The 18,082-nt window shown below is 39.6% G+C and overlaps 1 protein-coding gene across 6 annotated transcripts in view; it reads left to right on the plus strand.

Moving 5' to 3' along the window:
* Positions 1 to 18,082, plus strand: part of LOC135411421 (uncharacterized) — a 106,507-nt gene continuing 88,425 nt past the window's right edge. For 2 of the 6 annotated variants that reach the window (XM_064648948.1, XM_064648931.1), the window contains exons 1-2: positions 100 to 354; positions 6,880 to 6,971. In XM_064648948.1, the coding sequence (XP_064505018.1) occupies positions 6,903 to 6,971 (69 nt within the window). In that variant the 5' untranslated portion in view covers positions 100 to 354; positions 6,880 to 6,902. The other 4 variants (XR_010429153.1, XR_010429160.1, XR_010429147.1 and 1 more) reach the window with 4 other exon arrangements.

Raw genomic sequence — 18,082 nt, forward strand, 5'->3', positions numbered from 1 at the left:
GGCAGCTCCGCCCCCGGGAGGTGCCGTGAGGGAAGTCACGGGATCAGAGAATCCGTTAGGTTGGGAAAGTCGTCTGAGATCGTGGAGTCCTACCTGTGGCCGAACGCTACGATGTCAGCTAGACCATGACCCTAAGTGCCACGTCCAGTCTTTCCTTAAACACCCCCAGAGACGGCGACTCCACCACTTCCCTGGGCAGCCCATTCCAATGCCTAATCACCTTTTCTGTAAGAAGTTCGTCCTAATGTCCAACCTAAACATCCCCTGGCATAGCTTAAGATCGTTTCCTCTCGTTCTGTCACTCGTTGCCTGGGAGAAGAGACCGACCTCCACCCCGCTACACCCTCCCTTCAGGTAACTGTACAGAACACCAAGGCTGACTGAGTCCAAGAAGCTTTTGGATGATACTCTCAGGCACATGGTGTGACTCTTGGGAATGATCCTGTGCAGAGCTAAGGTTTGGACTCGATAATCCATGTGGGTCCCAACTGAGGATGTTCTGTGATTCTGTGATCCCTGGGGGAAACAACTAGTGACCGGAGTTGTCCAGGTGCTCCAGGTGACCCTCAGGGTGTGCAGAGCCCCACACCTGAGCCTGGCCCAAGGGCAGGGACTGAGTCTGTGCCAGGACAAGTGCAGTACCAAGGCCTGGACTGGTGCAGGAGCAGAAAGCCAGAAGGCTCAAGCCTGTCTCACAAAAAAAAAAAAAAAAAAAAAAAAAGAAGTCTAGCCTTGGCAAGTGACAAGCAGTACCAGGGGATGTGGCCTACAGGTCTTCCACCTGAGGAAGAGCCACTGAGGTTGGGCAGCCGTGGGAAAGGTCTTTAAAAAAAAAAAGAAAAGAAAAAACAAAATTCAAAACCTTAAAAAAAAACCCCCAACCCCCCTCTCTGTAGAGGTAATGTATTGGGAATGTGACTTTGTGACTGTGTGGGCATGAGCCTGTGTCAGAGTCCCTGCAGGTGCTGTGTGAGACTAACGTAGAAAAGGCTTTTAAAGGGGGAAGGAGGGAATTGTGCTGTGTTCAACACAAACCCACCCGAAATTACAGCAGTCCACAAGAGCTAAGGACTTGGACAACTGTTAGCATGCTGTCACGGAGGTACAAGACAACAACTTCACTCAGGTAACAAAGTCAAACTTTAATTCGCAACTAAGTACAATGGCCAAAACTAGTGAACAAGGTGGGTAATGGTGGTGCTCCAATGGCATCTGTCAGGTTACAGGTTTGGTGTACCTGTCAGGATTATTTTACTACACAAAGAGTGCACACACACACACACACACAATGCACATGAAGCTTCTCACTCAAACGGTACCCAAAAGGATTGAAGGATCACTCAGGTATATCTAGTGGGAAAATAATTACTCACCCAGGAGAGGTAAGGCAGTCAGCCCTTTTAAGTCTTTTTGGGCTGGCTTCCCACCCCTTAGAGGAGGGCTTCTCCTCACAGACCCACTGTTCCAAGGAAAATCACACCCAGGTAGTGTCCGGCAGGGCCCCCACGGATAACCTGGTCAGGTCAGGGCCCCTGGTCATACCTGGTCATGGGCCAGGAATATTTCTGGGCCAAGGCCCCCAGTGACTGAGGACCCTGTTGACCAAGACATTCTGTTCTCATTCCCACCGTGGAGGAGTCTGTGAAAATGAGGGCACAAAAGGTTGGTCATCTCCACGTGTCACCTGGGGGGGAAGGTGGGTGCTACTACCACACATGTATGAGAAAATCTGATAGGCTTGCCTGAGCATATGAATAGAAGCTGATTCAGTTAAGATTTGGTTTTAAACTTTTTATCATATTTTTCTACTGAAAGTAGATTATTTAGATCACTTAAACCAAAGCTTTAACTCACATAAAGCAAAATACTCTTCAAATAATAATGACCTATTTAATGGTTTGCACCAACTTAAGCTAAAACAAAATGTTGCCATTTTGCCTTAGACAAGTTTGTGAAATCAATGGTAAAACTCACCCAAAGGTATGCAGCCCTTATGGACTTGGCAAACTAATACATCTAACTCCAAAATGTCTTACAGAGAATGCAAGGGTGAGACATCAAACTAACTGAAGGTCTTAATTTCTCTCAATTGCAGGCTTGAAATGAGAGGCTACAATGTTTATTGTTAACCATTTTTTAATAATTTAATAAATCTGTTAAATGACATAGGAAATAATGATGTCACTATTATTAATGTGCAATCCTGTAATTCCCCACACTGTAGCAAGATCTGAGTTTATTACTCTTAGGTCTTACTCATTACACACAACTACCACTGAATTACAACTCTATCACTCATCTCTCTACCACATCTCATTGCTTGTTATCAGGGTGCAGTACAATATGTGTCTGGATACTTTTTTTAGGTGAGATTTTTTTCACTTCAGAAATATCTCCCAAATTCCCCTTCAGTTATGTAGTTCCTACTGTCTGCACATTGTTTACCCTTCACACTTTCTGAGACATGCTATTCAATTTTAGTCTTTTCTTTACTTTGTTCCAATTAAGTCTAAGCACTTTATCCTATATACAAACAGTTGACATACCAGAGCAAGGCTTATCCTGTTAAATATAGTTGTTGTTTTTTTTCCCCCACTGTTTTTGTACTCACACAGCATCCTGCTCTTAAGTGTTTAATTACAAATCATTGCCCTTGACATGTTCTTTGGACAATCTCTTGGTCTCCTGAGGTGGTCTTGTCTCTTCACAGGGACCTGTACTCCAGCAGGACCTCTCACTCACAAGTTTTAAGAGCTCTGAAAATTGAAAATATCTATTCTGCTACTTAGAGCATGTTTAGACTTGGTCACCCAGCAAAGCAAGTTCCAGAATAGCTAGAAATTCTTAATAAACAGTAGAATGGTGTTGTATGAGGTGCTATACAAACTTGTAAGAAGCACAGGGTTATTGGCTTCAAATTATGGACCAATGAGAAACAGACTGACACTTAATGAGAAGCTGAAAGACTGAAAATAAGGAAAAGTTACTTGTGATTAAAATCAAATAACTAGTTGTTATTGGTACAAGACACAAAAGAGGAATCACAGCTCATATTCAGTTGCTGAAAACTAAATCTGCTTCAGTCCTGAAGTATAGTACCTGGCATAGACATTAAAAATCTTATTTTGTATATGCTGATATCACACATGATTTGACTTAATAATTATTCATATGATTCTATAGATAGTCCTGGAATATGTGGCCCACCAGCTCCAGCTGCACATAGAAAGTTGAAAATAATGTCATGAGGGCCTGTTGAAATATTGAGTCATCAGAAAGTGTACAAGAGCACAAGCTGCATAAATCATGGAGTGGAAAAATATTTTTGTACTGTGGTTTAGAAATAATTATGGAGAATTTTGTTGAAAGTAATGCCAAATTTCCTGCTCATTACCTCTAAGTAAGTTTCCAGAATAACATACTAAAGATGATGACATCTTATAACAAATTCTGAAAATAAGAAAGCTCTGAAATATCCAATTGACAGTGTTTTCCAATATTCATCCAGAGGATAAGCAACAGAGTCCTGCTGATTTAAATGAACACATGGAAATTCTCTGTACTGGTATATTGAACAACAGTATGTAACTCCAGCAGTTTTCAACAGTGTTGAAGAATTGCCTGTCAATGCTAAATAGAAAAAACACAGTATGCATGAGTCTGTGGAAACTTCAAGAACACTAGTTGGAATAGAATTTCTTCTGTAATATTTAGGGAATGCTTTAGCCATTGGTAAGGTAAAGCCATTTTTCTGGGTTGGAATTTCACATTTCATCAATGAGAGTGTCCTAGATATATGTAAAATATCAACAGAATATTCAGTCAACTTTATTTAAGTTAACTGATGTTAATTTATATGGTATAGTAGTTACAAAATGATCCATACAGGTCCAGAGATTCATCTGTGCACTGCAGTTTACGTGATTAAGATTAAGTCTCTGTATGTAGTTGATGAGCTGCCTATATATTCATGTGACTACTTCTCTTCTCATAGTGTGTTTTGTGACTTTAGAATATTTTTTGCAATCTTTAAACTTTTTTATAACTTTCCATTTTCGTGTCCACCTACACTATCAAATCTTATTGTATGTATCAAAAGGCAATCACTGTAGACTTTGAATGTCAAACCCCATTAATTTTAGCATACAAGGGATTGTTCTTTGAGATTTAATAATTTCAAGCATTTTCTCCTTCTATAACAGTTTCCCTCTTCCTGCTATTTCACTTTACGTCTGCAGTTCCCTTAATGCAGGAACTAGACCACCTCTTATTCCTAGCTTTGTGTTTTCTCAAGAACAAGAGGCAGCTTATGGGAGCCATCCTTCCCTGATGCACAAGTCTTCAACAAGTTTCAGATATCTTAATTAAAAATCAGTTAGTTTGTTAGAGGAGAAAAAGACAACATAATTAGAAAAACCGTAAAACACTGTTTCCTCAGGCTAATACCCACGGGCTGGTGTAACCTTCTGTCATCCATTTTGTCAGTATTGGTGAGAGCATAGAAACCTCTCAATGATTTATGCATTTGCCTGTTGTGTTCTTAGTTCTGTAAAAGAGCTTTAGCCTCTGTCAGAGGCAGGATGCTGGGCTAGCAGGGTCTTTGATCTTGTTCAGTACATGCACTCATGCTTTTATGGTGTTATATTTTTTATAAACTACGAGAAGTTCTTTTGTTTGGTTCCTTGCTTACCTCTGTGTAAGTATTTCTGCTCCTGTACTTCTCTTTATGCAAGCTGAGTTTAAAGGGAAAATGCAAAATATGTCTGGAATATGCTGCTATACAAGTTCAATCTTACTCTCACTTTTTTCTACCATGTAAACTTTGACTTGTTCCTCTCAGATTCTCACTTATGTAGAAGAGCCCTGTATTCTTGTCTTGTTTCCCCAGCCTTACTAATCTGCATTGTATCCAGTTTATCATTGAGATTTACTGCTTGAATATGGACAGATGAAGATGTTCTGTGTTGACACTGTTTTATAATGCCTGAGACTCTATTTAAGGTATTCATATTTGTTGTGATGCAGACCGTGATCTCGGTCACGTGTAGTGAGTACTGATTCATATGCCAGGGAAGGTGTTGGAAAACATCTGTTTCTTGGATCTGCAGTCTAGATGATTCTGAATGTTCTGATTCATTAGTGACAACAAATGGTGCTCCAGTTTTTGTTGGTAGCAACGTAGAAATCCTAGATTAGGCTGTCAGAGTGCTTTACTGAAGCCTGCTCAAGGTTCCTGAGCCGTGTAGGCACATTGTGAACATTGCTGAAGACAAATTGGCCTGTGCCAATCTACTTGTGCTGCTGGAAAGACAGGGCAAGGGGACTCTTGGAAGGAGACTATTACTACATGTCTCCATGGAAATCTCCTGTAAAAAACAAAGGATTTGTTTGAACTAAATGTATAGATGGTGAGGAAAATCAGTTTTGGAGAACAGGTCTGCTGCTCTTTCTGCAGCATTGTCCCTTGTTCCTTCAGTGACAGCACTGTCACAGCCTGCTCAGCTTTCCAGGGCTCTGATTGATGAAGGTAGGCAGTGGAGCCAGGCTGTTTTGCCATTCCCCTCAGGCTAGTGCCAGAAGCAATCTAATCTGCCTTTTGTTTTCAGATAACTGTGATAATAAACACATTAATTAAATAGACACTTGTATTATTAACATAGTACATAATTTTAATTAGTTAATAGTTACTTTCCAGACATACTTTATTATTGAAACAAGTGTGAGTCAATAAGAATTAGCAGGTCAGAATTACTATTTTTCAATTTCATATGTGTTAAAATACAAAACTGGTGGCAAGTCACTTTGCTGCCTGAGAAGTAGAGCAGAGAGTATAGAGTTCTTTGTTTACCCCATTCAGCAGGTAGGGAGTTTCTCCTAGATCCTTCACAGCTGAAGTGGGTTGGGCTGAAAGACTGATAAGATGGATGGAGCTCATGTATCTGCAGGTATCTGCAACACGTACCAGGTGCAATACCTTTGATGGAAGTTTCTTCATGTCTTCTATGCCAGATTTATACTGGTAGTCATGGCAGAATTCCTGAAAGATGTCTATACTGCTCTCTAAGAATGAGATTGTACACAGGGTGTGTTCCTAAATTGCTTCTCACATAAACAAGTGCTTCCCAGAGATCCCAACAACAAGTGGCAGGAGTTGTTTTATGCCCTTACTGTAATTGCTACCTCAGTATTGGTAGTAGACCAGGCTGCCTGCCTCTGTACTGTGTGCCTGGATGTCTCCTGTGGGTCTCTTGAGGTGCCACTGTGACTGAAATAATGCAAAGCCATGAAATAGCCCTCTCATGAGTGCTCTTATAGCATGGAACTGAGGCTATATATATCCTGGGATATGGTTTATGAGATATTTGAGAGGCAAAACTTGCTGCAATAATGTTGAAGGATGGTAGTGAATGCAGGGAGTCAATCGCAGCGTGAATGGGCACAGCAAACCTGGTGCAGTTGTAGCCAACCGACTTTTGTGATCATTCCCTGGAGTAAAGTGTTCCCAGCACTGTGGCTGTACTTTGTCTGAGAGAGACCAATTTGGAACTGGCAATGGTAGGGTAGTGATAAACGAATTAAGCAATACTTGGGTTTGTCTCTTGGCCCTATAACATTTAGCAGTGTAGATATACCCAAAGAAGCAGGTATACCCAGAGGGTCTCTTCCACGTGCACCTGGGAGCTCTCTTGCAGGTTTGCTATAAACCTGAAATGCAGATCTGGTCTGTTGAGCAACCTCAGATTTGCTCTCAGAAGATTAGTAGTGTTTTATGAGGCTTTGAAAGGAAGTTGATATTGGTTTCATTGAAGTCTGTGACAATTTCTGTCATTAGCAGTAGGAATCAAATTTTATCCTTAGTGAATTTTCTTCTTTTTAGAGTAGTAATATTCCATTCCCAACAAATGGCTGTACCAGGATTATTTTCTGCAGCTGAAGTGGCAGCCTGGAGTGAGGTCATGCTGAAGATACTGGTATGTGATAATAGCTACCACTTGGTGGCATCCATGCCATGCTTTATTTAGCTGAAAACACCATAGCCAGCAAGCTGGGAAAACTTTGGGAGTATCTGTCTTGACATTCATTCTTTAAGGGTATTTAAAATAGTTAATTTGGATTGGTGTGCAAAGTGCTCAACATATGCATGACTCACCTTATGCTTGTAGTTTAGTGTAGGAGTATATATATTTACTGGCCTTGCAGTTGGCTCAACTAATCAAAGTAAAGTGATTAAACTCTGTCTTACTGCTTTCTTTGGAAGACTGTTCAACTAATTTTTATTCACAGAAAATCTGTTTAAGCTCTTAGATCCTTGGTCTTGACCTTGCCACTTACCTGAGTTTAAAACAAGGTTTGATTTTAGGTAAGTCAATTAGAAATAAAAATAGCACAGATCTGGTTGGGGGAGAATGTATTTGAAAGGAGTTCTTGAATCTTTGATTTGCACTTTTCAAAGACTCATTCTGGAAAGTGTGAAACATTGGCATTACTAAGGTTTATTAGGAGGTGGAAACAGCTACAGATTTACTTTACCTAACTTTTGACATTTAAATGAGATGTCAGAAATATATTTCACCAATCAAATTCTTAATTTGGAGGTTTCTATCTGTCTCTGAAGTGATATCTAGCACAATTCAGTTTGATTCTTATGAGTATCTAACTTCAGATTTAAAGCTGTAAACCTGTCTTCTTGTATTTATTATCAAAGTACTGAGAAAAGAAGCAAGTGTTGTGCTCAATGGTTGTCAATTAATGGCTGTGCTCAATGATCTTTTCCAAACTAAACAATTCTATGATTCTAAGACAAAATTTTTAAAATGGCTGGTAAATATGAATACATCAGCTTAATGCATATATAGGATAGTGGGCATTTTTTTGATAGAATTAATCTGATGTAAGGAAAACCAAGAACTTTTTAGCTCTTTAAGACTTGATCTACAAGTCCTTCGTCACTTCAGGGGACATAATATAGCAATGAGCATGACATAAGTATGGATGAAATCTAAATAAGTGGCACTTGGCTGTTTGTGGACTGGTACTAGAACAATATTTCTACTTTTGAATATTTGACCCATAAAATCCACTTGTGATGGTAATGAAATAAAAAAAAACCTCTTACAAACACTGTATACTTGTAATCTAATTGCATTATACAATGATGATTGAATAGTAGCTGACATTTGAGTGTTATTCTTTGCTTTGTTAGATTCTTTAACTTTTTGGAGTAGAGGTTAGAAGGTTTGTGGGTTGTCTTATTTATTTTTTACTTAAATTTAAAATAAATATCACTCCTAGGTCATTGGAGAGTTCGTGGAAACCAGATACTTCCCAGCACTTTTGAGACTTTTTTTTCCTACTAGTAAAATCAAAATAAAATGGAACAAAAATTTCTGAACACTTGACAAGCAAATAATCATTATTAATGAATGAGATTGCTACTAGTTTTGGAGGCAAGAAAAGATTAACTATCCAAACATTACACATAATTGAAACTCGACGACTTATTTTGACCTGGTGAATCTCCCATTCCTCTCCGTGGCCTCCATCAGTGTGGTGAGAGATGGGCTTTAAAAAAAAGCATGATTCTATTCTGCTAATTTTCAGTTTTATTAAGCAGGATAAAGCAATAATCGGAGTTAATTTCTTCTTGAAAGCTAACTGTTTGATAATCCCAAGAGAAATAAATAACACTATTCCATGTTTCAAACAGAACAACCATGTTAGCAAATGACTGTGAAATTGGGGAACACTTCAGAATTCTCAGTACATCATAGTTCTTCACATCTCTTCAACATTGCTAGGCATTTTTGTTATGTACGTATTTAAAATTACAGCAAAAAGGCCTGTACTGAAGAAAACTGAATATGAGTCAGCAGTGCCCTGGCAGCCAGGAGGGCCAGCTGTGTCCTGGGAGGCATCAGGCAAAGCATCACCAGCCGGTCAAGGGAGGGGATTGTCCCACTGTGCTCTGCACTGGGGTGGCCTAACCTTGGATACTGTGTGTGGCTTTGGACACTACAATATAAGAAAGATATTAAGCTATTAGAGAACCTCCAAAGGAGGGCAACGAAGGTGGTGAAGGGCCTTGAGGGGAAGCCGTATGAGGAGTGACTGAAGTCACTTGGTCTGTTCAGCCTGGAGAAGAGGAGACTGAGGGGACACCTCACTGCAGTTACAACTTCCTTTTGAGGGAAAGAGGAGGAGCAGGCACTGATCTCTTCTCTGTGGTGACCAGTGACAGGACCCACGGGAATGGCCTGAAGTTGTGTCAGGGGAGGTTTAGATTGGATATTAAAGGTTCTTCACCTAGAGGGTGTTTGGGGGCTGGAACAGGCTCCTTAGGGAAGTGGTCACAGCACCAAGGCTGACAGAGTACAAGAAGCTTTTGGACAATACTCCCAGGCACATGGTGTGACTCTTGGGGGTGGTCAGTTATGGGGTTGGACTCGATGATCCTTGTGAGTCTCTTCCAACTCGGCATATTCTGTAATTCTTTGTGATTCTGTGATTCTGTAAAGTATATGCATTAGTCTGCTTCTAGAGGGCAGCAAATGACTGTGTTTTCATCACAAGAGAAACGACAAAATTACTATACAGTTCTGCCAGCAAACCAAAGGCACAATCCAGCATCTTGTAGTTAATGGCAAGCTTCCCATTTTGTTTCATGGGAACAGGATCAGGCCCCTATTGCTTTCCTTACTTTCTTCCCTCCTCCACTTTTTAAGTGGATAAATAGTGTGCATAAAATGCACTATACTCCTGTTATCAGTTGTCACTTTTTAAAGCAGGGTGAACTATGGATGGTTTTTATTAACATTCTAAGGCTAAAATTCAGTGGATATAAAATGTACATGACATAAATGTAATATTATTTATCTAAATATGAGCTTATTGGGGTTTCTTATCTGTTTTGTTTTGTGGTGTTTAAAGGAATGTGGATGTTTCTTTTTCTCTGTCCACACTTCGTAGAGAATAGTGGGGGGTGCCTCTTCTTTTGGAAATAACCCCTAGTGACAAATTCACAGGTGCAACCTAAAGAAAGAAAGACTGTAAGTAATTTTTATTTTAAATGTAATTAACTTTTATTTACATGTGGGTTTTTCTATTGTCTTTATCATAGCCCTGGTATATTCACATGTAAGCTTATACCAGTAGTGTAATCTAAATGATGATAAATTGCCCGAACATCTCATTACTGTTCTATTTTTCTTGGTCGGTGATCTATCTCTATAGAAGCTGTTCTAACTTTGTAGCCTCTATGATCCCTTCCTCTTCCTTTTTTTTTTTTCCAGAAAAAAATACACATCTATTTTCAAAATTTTATTAGTTCATTTGTGCAGAGCTAGAGGAAAGGGAACTGCTCAGATAGCAACTTCTTCAGAGAGTGTGTTTTGACTCTTTGGCCCTTTGCTTTGGAAGAGCTTAAGTTTTGTGTTCCACATATCTAGAGAACAATCTGGCTGCAGATACAAGCTGATGAAATTATAGAGCTTCTCAAAGGTATGATTTATTCCTCATGATTACCTATGAATGTAGAATGAAAACAGCCACAGTTCAGTACATTCTGTACATTCAGTACATATATCCTCTGGCCTAGAGGGCATTTTTACCAAGTATCATGGTATCAGAAATAGCAGTGTAACAGAGGCAAGCTCCTGTTGTCATAATTTTAATGCTGTGCAGGTCAAGAAATGGGATTGTTCCAATACAGACTGAAAACCTCTCCTTTAGATGAGAAACATCCCAGAGCCTCTGGGCTGTGGGACAGATAGGATGCCTCTGGTTGAGGGAAAGCCACTGTGGATCATGTTTGCAGCACCCTTGCCAGTGGTGACCTCTCCTGGGGGAGTTTGTTCCTTTGAAGGTGCTCAGAGTCCAGAATTGCTGGGAGGAGGATGCTGTGAACCACGTCTCTTCTGGAGTCTGATGAAGTCTGCAACTATTTTCTTTGTCTCAGGGAGCCCTTACTTCTTTCACCAGTGAACAATTCTAGTGGCAAATCAGATGTCATTTCAGTTGCATTTTAAAAAATTGTACTGGAACTGCCTTTTCCAGGTTGACATTAGTTTTCGCTCTGTTTTCAGTGCTGGTGCTGGGTATCTGTTTCTGAAACCATTTACAGTTCTGATTCATTTTTTTAATAGAAAAGTCTAAAGAGTGACTCACACCAGAGTTTCAATTTTTCTTTTCAACAGTTATGAATAAAACATAATGTAAAGGGAAAAAAACCTTTTGTTGTCTACTTCTGAGGAGTACAAAGGAAACATAGAATATTCTGTGTGACTTAGTGCCTGAAAAAATCACAGCAAGGCTTCTAGAAAAGTCAAGAGGTGAAATACTTTAGCTAGATATGATATCTTTGAGATGCCTCAAACAAGACACTGTAGAATTTTGCACCCATAAAAAGAGAAGGTTTGTTCTCCAAGGTTTAGATTCAGTTTTTAGCAGTCTAGAAATTATGATGTTTGCAGTGACATAGTTGTTTCTTGGACTAATTCTTCATTACTCATTTTTTTCTGAGAGATTAGCACAGATACTGTCCCACAGCATGGTGTAGTTTAGGCTACTGAGTGTATTACTTCTTGGCTGCAGACTTCTCCAGCATATGGTACTTTATTGTGTTGGCCACAGAAATGTTCTATAGTCTTGCAGTAGCTTTGAATGTGGTTCTGTGGCTTTCAACTTTAATTATGCTTAATAACATAATACATACATAGCAAATAGCATTTCCTATATTTAAAGTGTGGTTCTACTTTGAAATGTGATGATTTTAAGATAATTCAAAAAATAAGTTCCTTGTGCTAGTCAAATCATAACTGACTAGTAACAACAATAAATTTTTCTATCTGCCTTTTCTTCAGCAGAGCAGAACCAGCAGAGTCAGTGCCCGTGCTGGACTCTTCAACCTCCATGCAGAAATACATATGGTGTATTCAAGGGTGAATATACTGCCTTGTGGCAGCTCTGCAAACTCTTCCCTTTTTGAAAAGATACCTTTTAGGATATCTGCCTCCACCCAGCTGAATTTTTAATACAGTTATTATTGGTTAAGCTATCAGTAAAGTTTTGACTAGATCTCGGTAAACAACTCAGTCTTTTATTCACGTTTCAGCAATGACATCAGAATGAATCAATAAAGATAATTTAAAAATCTGGGCATTGCTGTCACTTTTTTCTTTCTCGTGCTGTAGAGAGACGATTATGCTGAGGTAGGGTTTTTGTTTTGCTTTCTTTCATTTAGTTTACAGGATTTTATTGTCAGCCCTTTTAAACTAGCCATGCTTTCATTTTGATACAGAAAAAGACAAGTAAGCCAGCTTGACAGGCACAAGCTCAAACACAAAGCAATTGGGAATAACCAAGGAAAGTTTGAGACTTAATTTAGAGCTGTCAATACTTTCCTAGTATATAGCTTACCTTGTATCGGGGCATAAGTATTCTGTGGGCACAAGAGACAGCTGTGCTGTGTGATGCCTTTGGAGCTGGAGGAGCAGCAAGGCTGCAGAGGACAGTGCTGGCTCTGAGAGCCATCCAAGCGAACTCTGTGCTGGCTGCGGTGGCTGATGGATGTGAGGTGGTGTCTCTGCACAGCAGTGCACAGGGCAGCTCACCTGGAGGTCTCTGCAACAGGCTCCTTTCTTTGGACAGGAGATAGCTTCAGTTTCCTACAGAGAAATGGTTATGATCTGTTCCTAGTTTATTGCACAAAATTGAAAACAAGCAGGAAGTCAGTCCTACTTTAATAAAACTGGCCATCTTTACAAGCCAGTAAAAAAACCAGAACCGCCTGAGATTGACGGGAGTGAAGTAAGTGAAATTAGCCTTTGTTGATGCTTTGAATTTCCTAAAAAATCCATCCAATATCTCACTCAGAGCACATGTGGAGGCAGTCTTGCTGTACTGTAACACGCACTGAGATAACCCCATCCCAGTTTATAATGTATAACCTATTCATGTGTACATGGTGGAGTTTCATTCACACACACACGTATATGTATAAAAAAACCCCACCTTCCAACTCGAGCAGAAACTAATTAAAAATAGAGATTTTTTTCTTAATTACATTGCAAATAACTATTTTTTTAAAAAATAGTCTGCAAGTTTTCATTTCAAATTCTCCTAGAGACAAGGATATTGGATGAAGAATTCATGCTACACTGTCTTTTTCTACAGCTTCCTCACTCTAACAGTCTCTGATTTGTTATGTGAGTAAGGTAAAAGCTGAGTCAGCCAAACAAACTTTGAAAAGCAGCACTAAGGTGTGCTTAGTGGAACTGTTGCTTAAACCTTGTTTTCAGTGATCAAGGCAGCCCAAAGAAACTAAATCTTTTGATAAAAACTAAACTCAAAGCTAAGAGGAAAATGTCATACCCTAAAAATAATTTTATAAAAGGTTCTCCTTGTGTCTCTAGCTAAGGTTGCAATAAAGTCCACACAAAAGAAGATAAATGGTTGTTCAGTTTTGCCTTTTAAAAGATTTAATTAACCCTGTTCTCTCTGCTTTTTTAAACTTTGACTGGATGCTGTCACTCAAGAAAAATACCTCTAGAAAGGTATACTAATGGCTTTGTGAGTAGAGACATTCACTGCAGAGGTTCAGCCAGTGCTTGCCACAAGGCTTGGAAATGTAGTGCCAAAGGTTGTTTTGGCTGGGCCTGGCCATCTCAAGGTCATGCTCTTCCCATAGGGTTTGTCATTCTTTGTCATTCTGGCTGCACAGCTGCCAACTAGGGAACACCTGGACATGTCAGGTGTACCTCACCTTCTCTTTGTGGTGCAGAATACTCAGCCCTTAATGCTGTCTAGGTGGAAAGGAGAAATGAGCTGCTTGGTTCAGTGAAGACAGTGAAGGAACGTGTCACTTCAGCTTTGCTGTAGCTTATGCAGAAATTTCGCAGTTAATCATAGTGGGTTGCCAGATACAAGGCAAAAAGCAGGTCTTAAAAGTTTGAACATGACTTCAAATAGAACACACTGAACTTTTTCTTAAGGGCAATAAAAATGAAAATGCTTAAGAGTGAACAAAAAATGCATGATAGTACTTATATAGTCACCTACAAAGCTTGTGTGATGATGATGACAAAGTAGTGTAGTTTTCTAAGATTTTCTTTGCTAGAAGGATAGATCCCAGTGCAGCAAATACTCCATAGATTAACAATATATCAGATCTTTTTTTCAACTGAGAAAATGAAAACTTTTGAAATGTGCACGTTTTTTATTTTGGACTCAATAATGGAAATATTAAAACGTTCTCTGTAATTGCTTTTAGCTACACAGTTTAAAGCAGAATCGTCCACCATATGAATGTGTATTTTCAAGACATTAGTAATACCTCATTACTACTGTCTCCAGATCTAAGAGATATACTCCAGCTTTGAACTTTGATAATAAATCATCATGATAGTGTATCATTTGTAACAGATAATGCTGAAGTAAAGTGTATACGAATTAATGGAAAACTGAAAAGTTATTTGTTTTCAACTAATTGTTTACTTCATGTACTACATAATACATGAACTAACAGTCTAATACATGTAATAGCTACATTATTATTTGTTCTCAAGGTTGTGTAATTTAAGGTTTTGTATCCTGCACTGCATCTGTCAAAGAGCTTAAAAATTACAAGGGAGATTTAATGTCAGCCTTGAAGATGAGAAAATAATGAAGCATGGCCCCACAAGGTGGTTAATTCTATATTGTGCAGTTGAAAGGAACTTAAACTGTTCTTTATCTCATATAAATTGCTGTTAGGTATGAACTACACAACTGCAATTTTATATTCTTCCAGGAAAATGAAAATAAGGAAAGCACAGAGATATTTCCCTTGACAGTGTACTACTTATATGTATTTCAAAATGTCCTAAAATATTTCTATAGATACGCTTATAAAATTAAAATAGCTTGATTTTATGTGTGCTGAAGCTTAAGACATAATTTGTTAATTGAATAGTGAATTACCACAAAAAGCTTGTGACAATTTTTGGCCATAGGCATTCATACATAAAGCACGCTTCATGGAAAAACAGGAGAAAAATGGAAAATGATGGTGAAAAAAATGCTGGTATTTTAGTAAATTATAACCATATATATATATGGTTGGAAAACTAGTGGGTTCTGAGATATTCAGTTGAATGTTTGGTCTTCTTTTGGGAGTCAGAAAGTCCCTTCTTATCTCTAGTATGGCAGCAGGAGGATACATTCCTAGTGCAAACATGCTTGGACAGTTTGCAGAAATCTAAAGACTCATGCTTAAACTGAGCTTCAATCAAATTAATTTTGGTTGTATATGTAAGGAGTTCTAAGAATTGATTAGAAAACCAAGAGAGTGAACTATATCACAAGTGTTAAGTATAATTTAAATAATAAATCACCATTTGTGTTAATGTAACCTTATATTTCATAATACCAGAAATGCATTCTTAAAAGGAAGGTGAATGATAGGCTAAAAATAACCATAATTTTATAATATGTTTGTTAAAATAAAGAATTTTTCCTTGTCTATTAAAATACTGGTGTATTTTTTTTTTACCATGTCAGTTCACAAGTTCTTGATTTTCTTTTTTTTAAAAATTCAATAACTTTTATTGGAGTAACACCAAGTGAAAGTAGAGAGGACACTTGCCTGAATAATTAAGTTGTAGTAAATTACACTTGTTTCACTGGTTCTAATTTCTGCTAGAGAAAATGCAGAGAGAGAACTAAACAGGATTTTCTCTTCAGTCAACCTTGTGCTCTCTGATTGGGAGCTTGATACGTTAACTCAGGTTTTGAATTAAACTAAATGCCTGTTTCATCATCACTCTTAGTTTATTGGGGGCGGTGTATTTTATTTTTAAATTGCAGCTATATGACCACTTACTAATGTTTGTCTTTGTGGATGGAAGGCAACTTCAATGAGAAGGTGCAATGAAGTACTGGTGAGCTTGGCTGTTAAGGAGCAAGAAGTTTTGATGGGGAAGAGAGGTTTGAAAAATCTTGGTTGCATGTAGAGGTCTTGAGGCATTGGAGAGCTCCAGGAGGCAGCTTGCTCCTTGGCAAGCCATGTACTGTGCAAGGCTAGTAAACTTCTAAAGGGATCCCACCAGTTGCCTTTCTGCCAAGGAGTCACCCGATACTCCTTTTTGCTTCTGATCCATACCATCACATTTCTGAGAAGGTTCATTAGGAAGCATCCCTTGGGCTTTGCCTTTCTAGGCTGATAGGCACAAGGCTGCAGTCCCAGATGGCCAGGGAATGCAGCAGGAGAGCTGTCTCCAGTGGGGGCTCCTCTTGGTTCCTTCAAGGTCCCTGTCTAGGCCTGAGGGTGTTATACCTGCTGAGCATTGGCTTTGTGCGTGCATTTCTTTTCAGAGGAGAGGAATATGTGTCAATATTATCCTCACTAGTTATAAGTTGTCTGGGCTGGCACAAATTGAAGGCAAGACCTCATGAGCAGCCACTAAGCTTTGCATCAGCTGAGTGAAGTACAGGACAGGCATGCTGGGTAGCATAAGGAGGCTGATGGTCGAAATTACAGCTGAAAGCAGTCAGAGAATTCTCCTGGGAATTCTTTTTGAAGGTGAAGGATAACTTTGAAACTGAAAGTTGAGATTTTGCTTTTCATTGACTTTGTGATGCACGAAGTGACCACTAGTGTTGGTCACAGTTTTGCAGCAGTAGGAAGGTATGACCCGAACTTGGCTCCCTGAGAGACTGGGCATCCTACTGGAGGCATGCAGGTCCTGTGAGATGCAGTCTCTGTAGCAGATTTTTCAGTTTGCAGGAAGCCCCCTGGCTTTAATGAGGTGCAGGTAGAGCAGCAAGGCTGGTTGCTACTAGTGACAGAATCAGGCCTCTATGTGGTTAACATGCTCTGCGCAGCTTTACTAATCAGTTGGCAGAAATTTTGTCTTCTTCTGAAAAATCAAAGTGATCATTAGCTTACACTGAGCTGACACCAGAAATGAGTCAGAAAGGATCTTGATCTGAAAGCTTCCCTGTAGGGCATGTACGTGTGTCTTCAAACTTTTCTCTTCTTTCCCTGGGAGGGCTTGCCCTCATCCAGTTCATAACTCTTTGCCTTCCTACCTGATATTTGTTAACTTTTGAAAGTTGCTGTTGCCAAGAGGCAGAATTATCTGATTCATGGGAACCTCTGCATGTTCTCCAAAAAATGCATTTTATTTCTCAATAAGAAAGATTTTTGTGAAATCTCAGTAAAGTGATCATCATTTCCTGCTCAGACCATGGGGAAAGAGGCAATTTAAGCACTTAACTGATGTATAATCATGATTTGTCATACCTTCTGGAGTCTTTTGTTGAAGTGGATAAATGGAGCAATACTGAATAAACAAAAATTTGAAGATAGGGCTTTCCAAACTGTATTCATCTATTTATGTTCCCACTTCATAGACTTTAACTGATATGCTAGGGCAATATTTACAATATTCATTACCTGTAATCCAGTAGGAAACATTTAACGATCTGCTGAGCCACTTGGATCCCCACAAGTCTATGGGAACAGATGGGATCCACCCAAGGGTGATGAGGGAGCTGGCAGAAGAACTCGCCAAGCTGCTCTCTGTCATCTACCAACAGTCCTGGCTCACTGGGGAGGTCCCAAATGATTGGAAGTTGGCGAATGTCATGCCCATCCACAAAAAGGGCTGGAAGGAGGACCTGGGAAACTACAGCCCTGTCAGACTGACCTCAGTGTCTGGGAAGGTTATGGAGCAGTTCATCCTAAGTGCAATCACACAGCACCTACGGGATGGACAAGAGATCAGACCCAGCCAATATGGGTTTAGGAAGGGCAGGTCCTGTCTGACCAACCTGATCTCCTTTTATGATCAGGTGACCCACCTGGTGGTTGAGAGGAAGGCTGTGGATCTAGTCTACCTGGACTTCAGCAAAGCCTTTGACACCATCTCCCACAGCATACTCCTGGGAAAGCTGGCAGCCCACGGCTTGGGCAGGGGCACCCTGTGCTGGGTTAGGAACTGGCTGGAGGGCCGGGCCCAGAGAGTGGTGGTGAACGGAGCTGCATCCAGTTGGCGGCCGGTCACTGGTGGTGTCCTCCAGGGATCAGTGTTGGGCCCAGTTCTGT

The sequence above is a fragment of the Pseudopipra pipra genome, chromosome 1 (assembly GCF_036250125.1).
Source record: "Pseudopipra pipra isolate bDixPip1 chromosome 1, bDixPip1.hap1, whole genome shotgun sequence".
Classification (NCBI taxonomy): domain Eukaryota; kingdom Metazoa; phylum Chordata; class Aves; order Passeriformes; family Pipridae; genus Pseudopipra; species Pseudopipra pipra.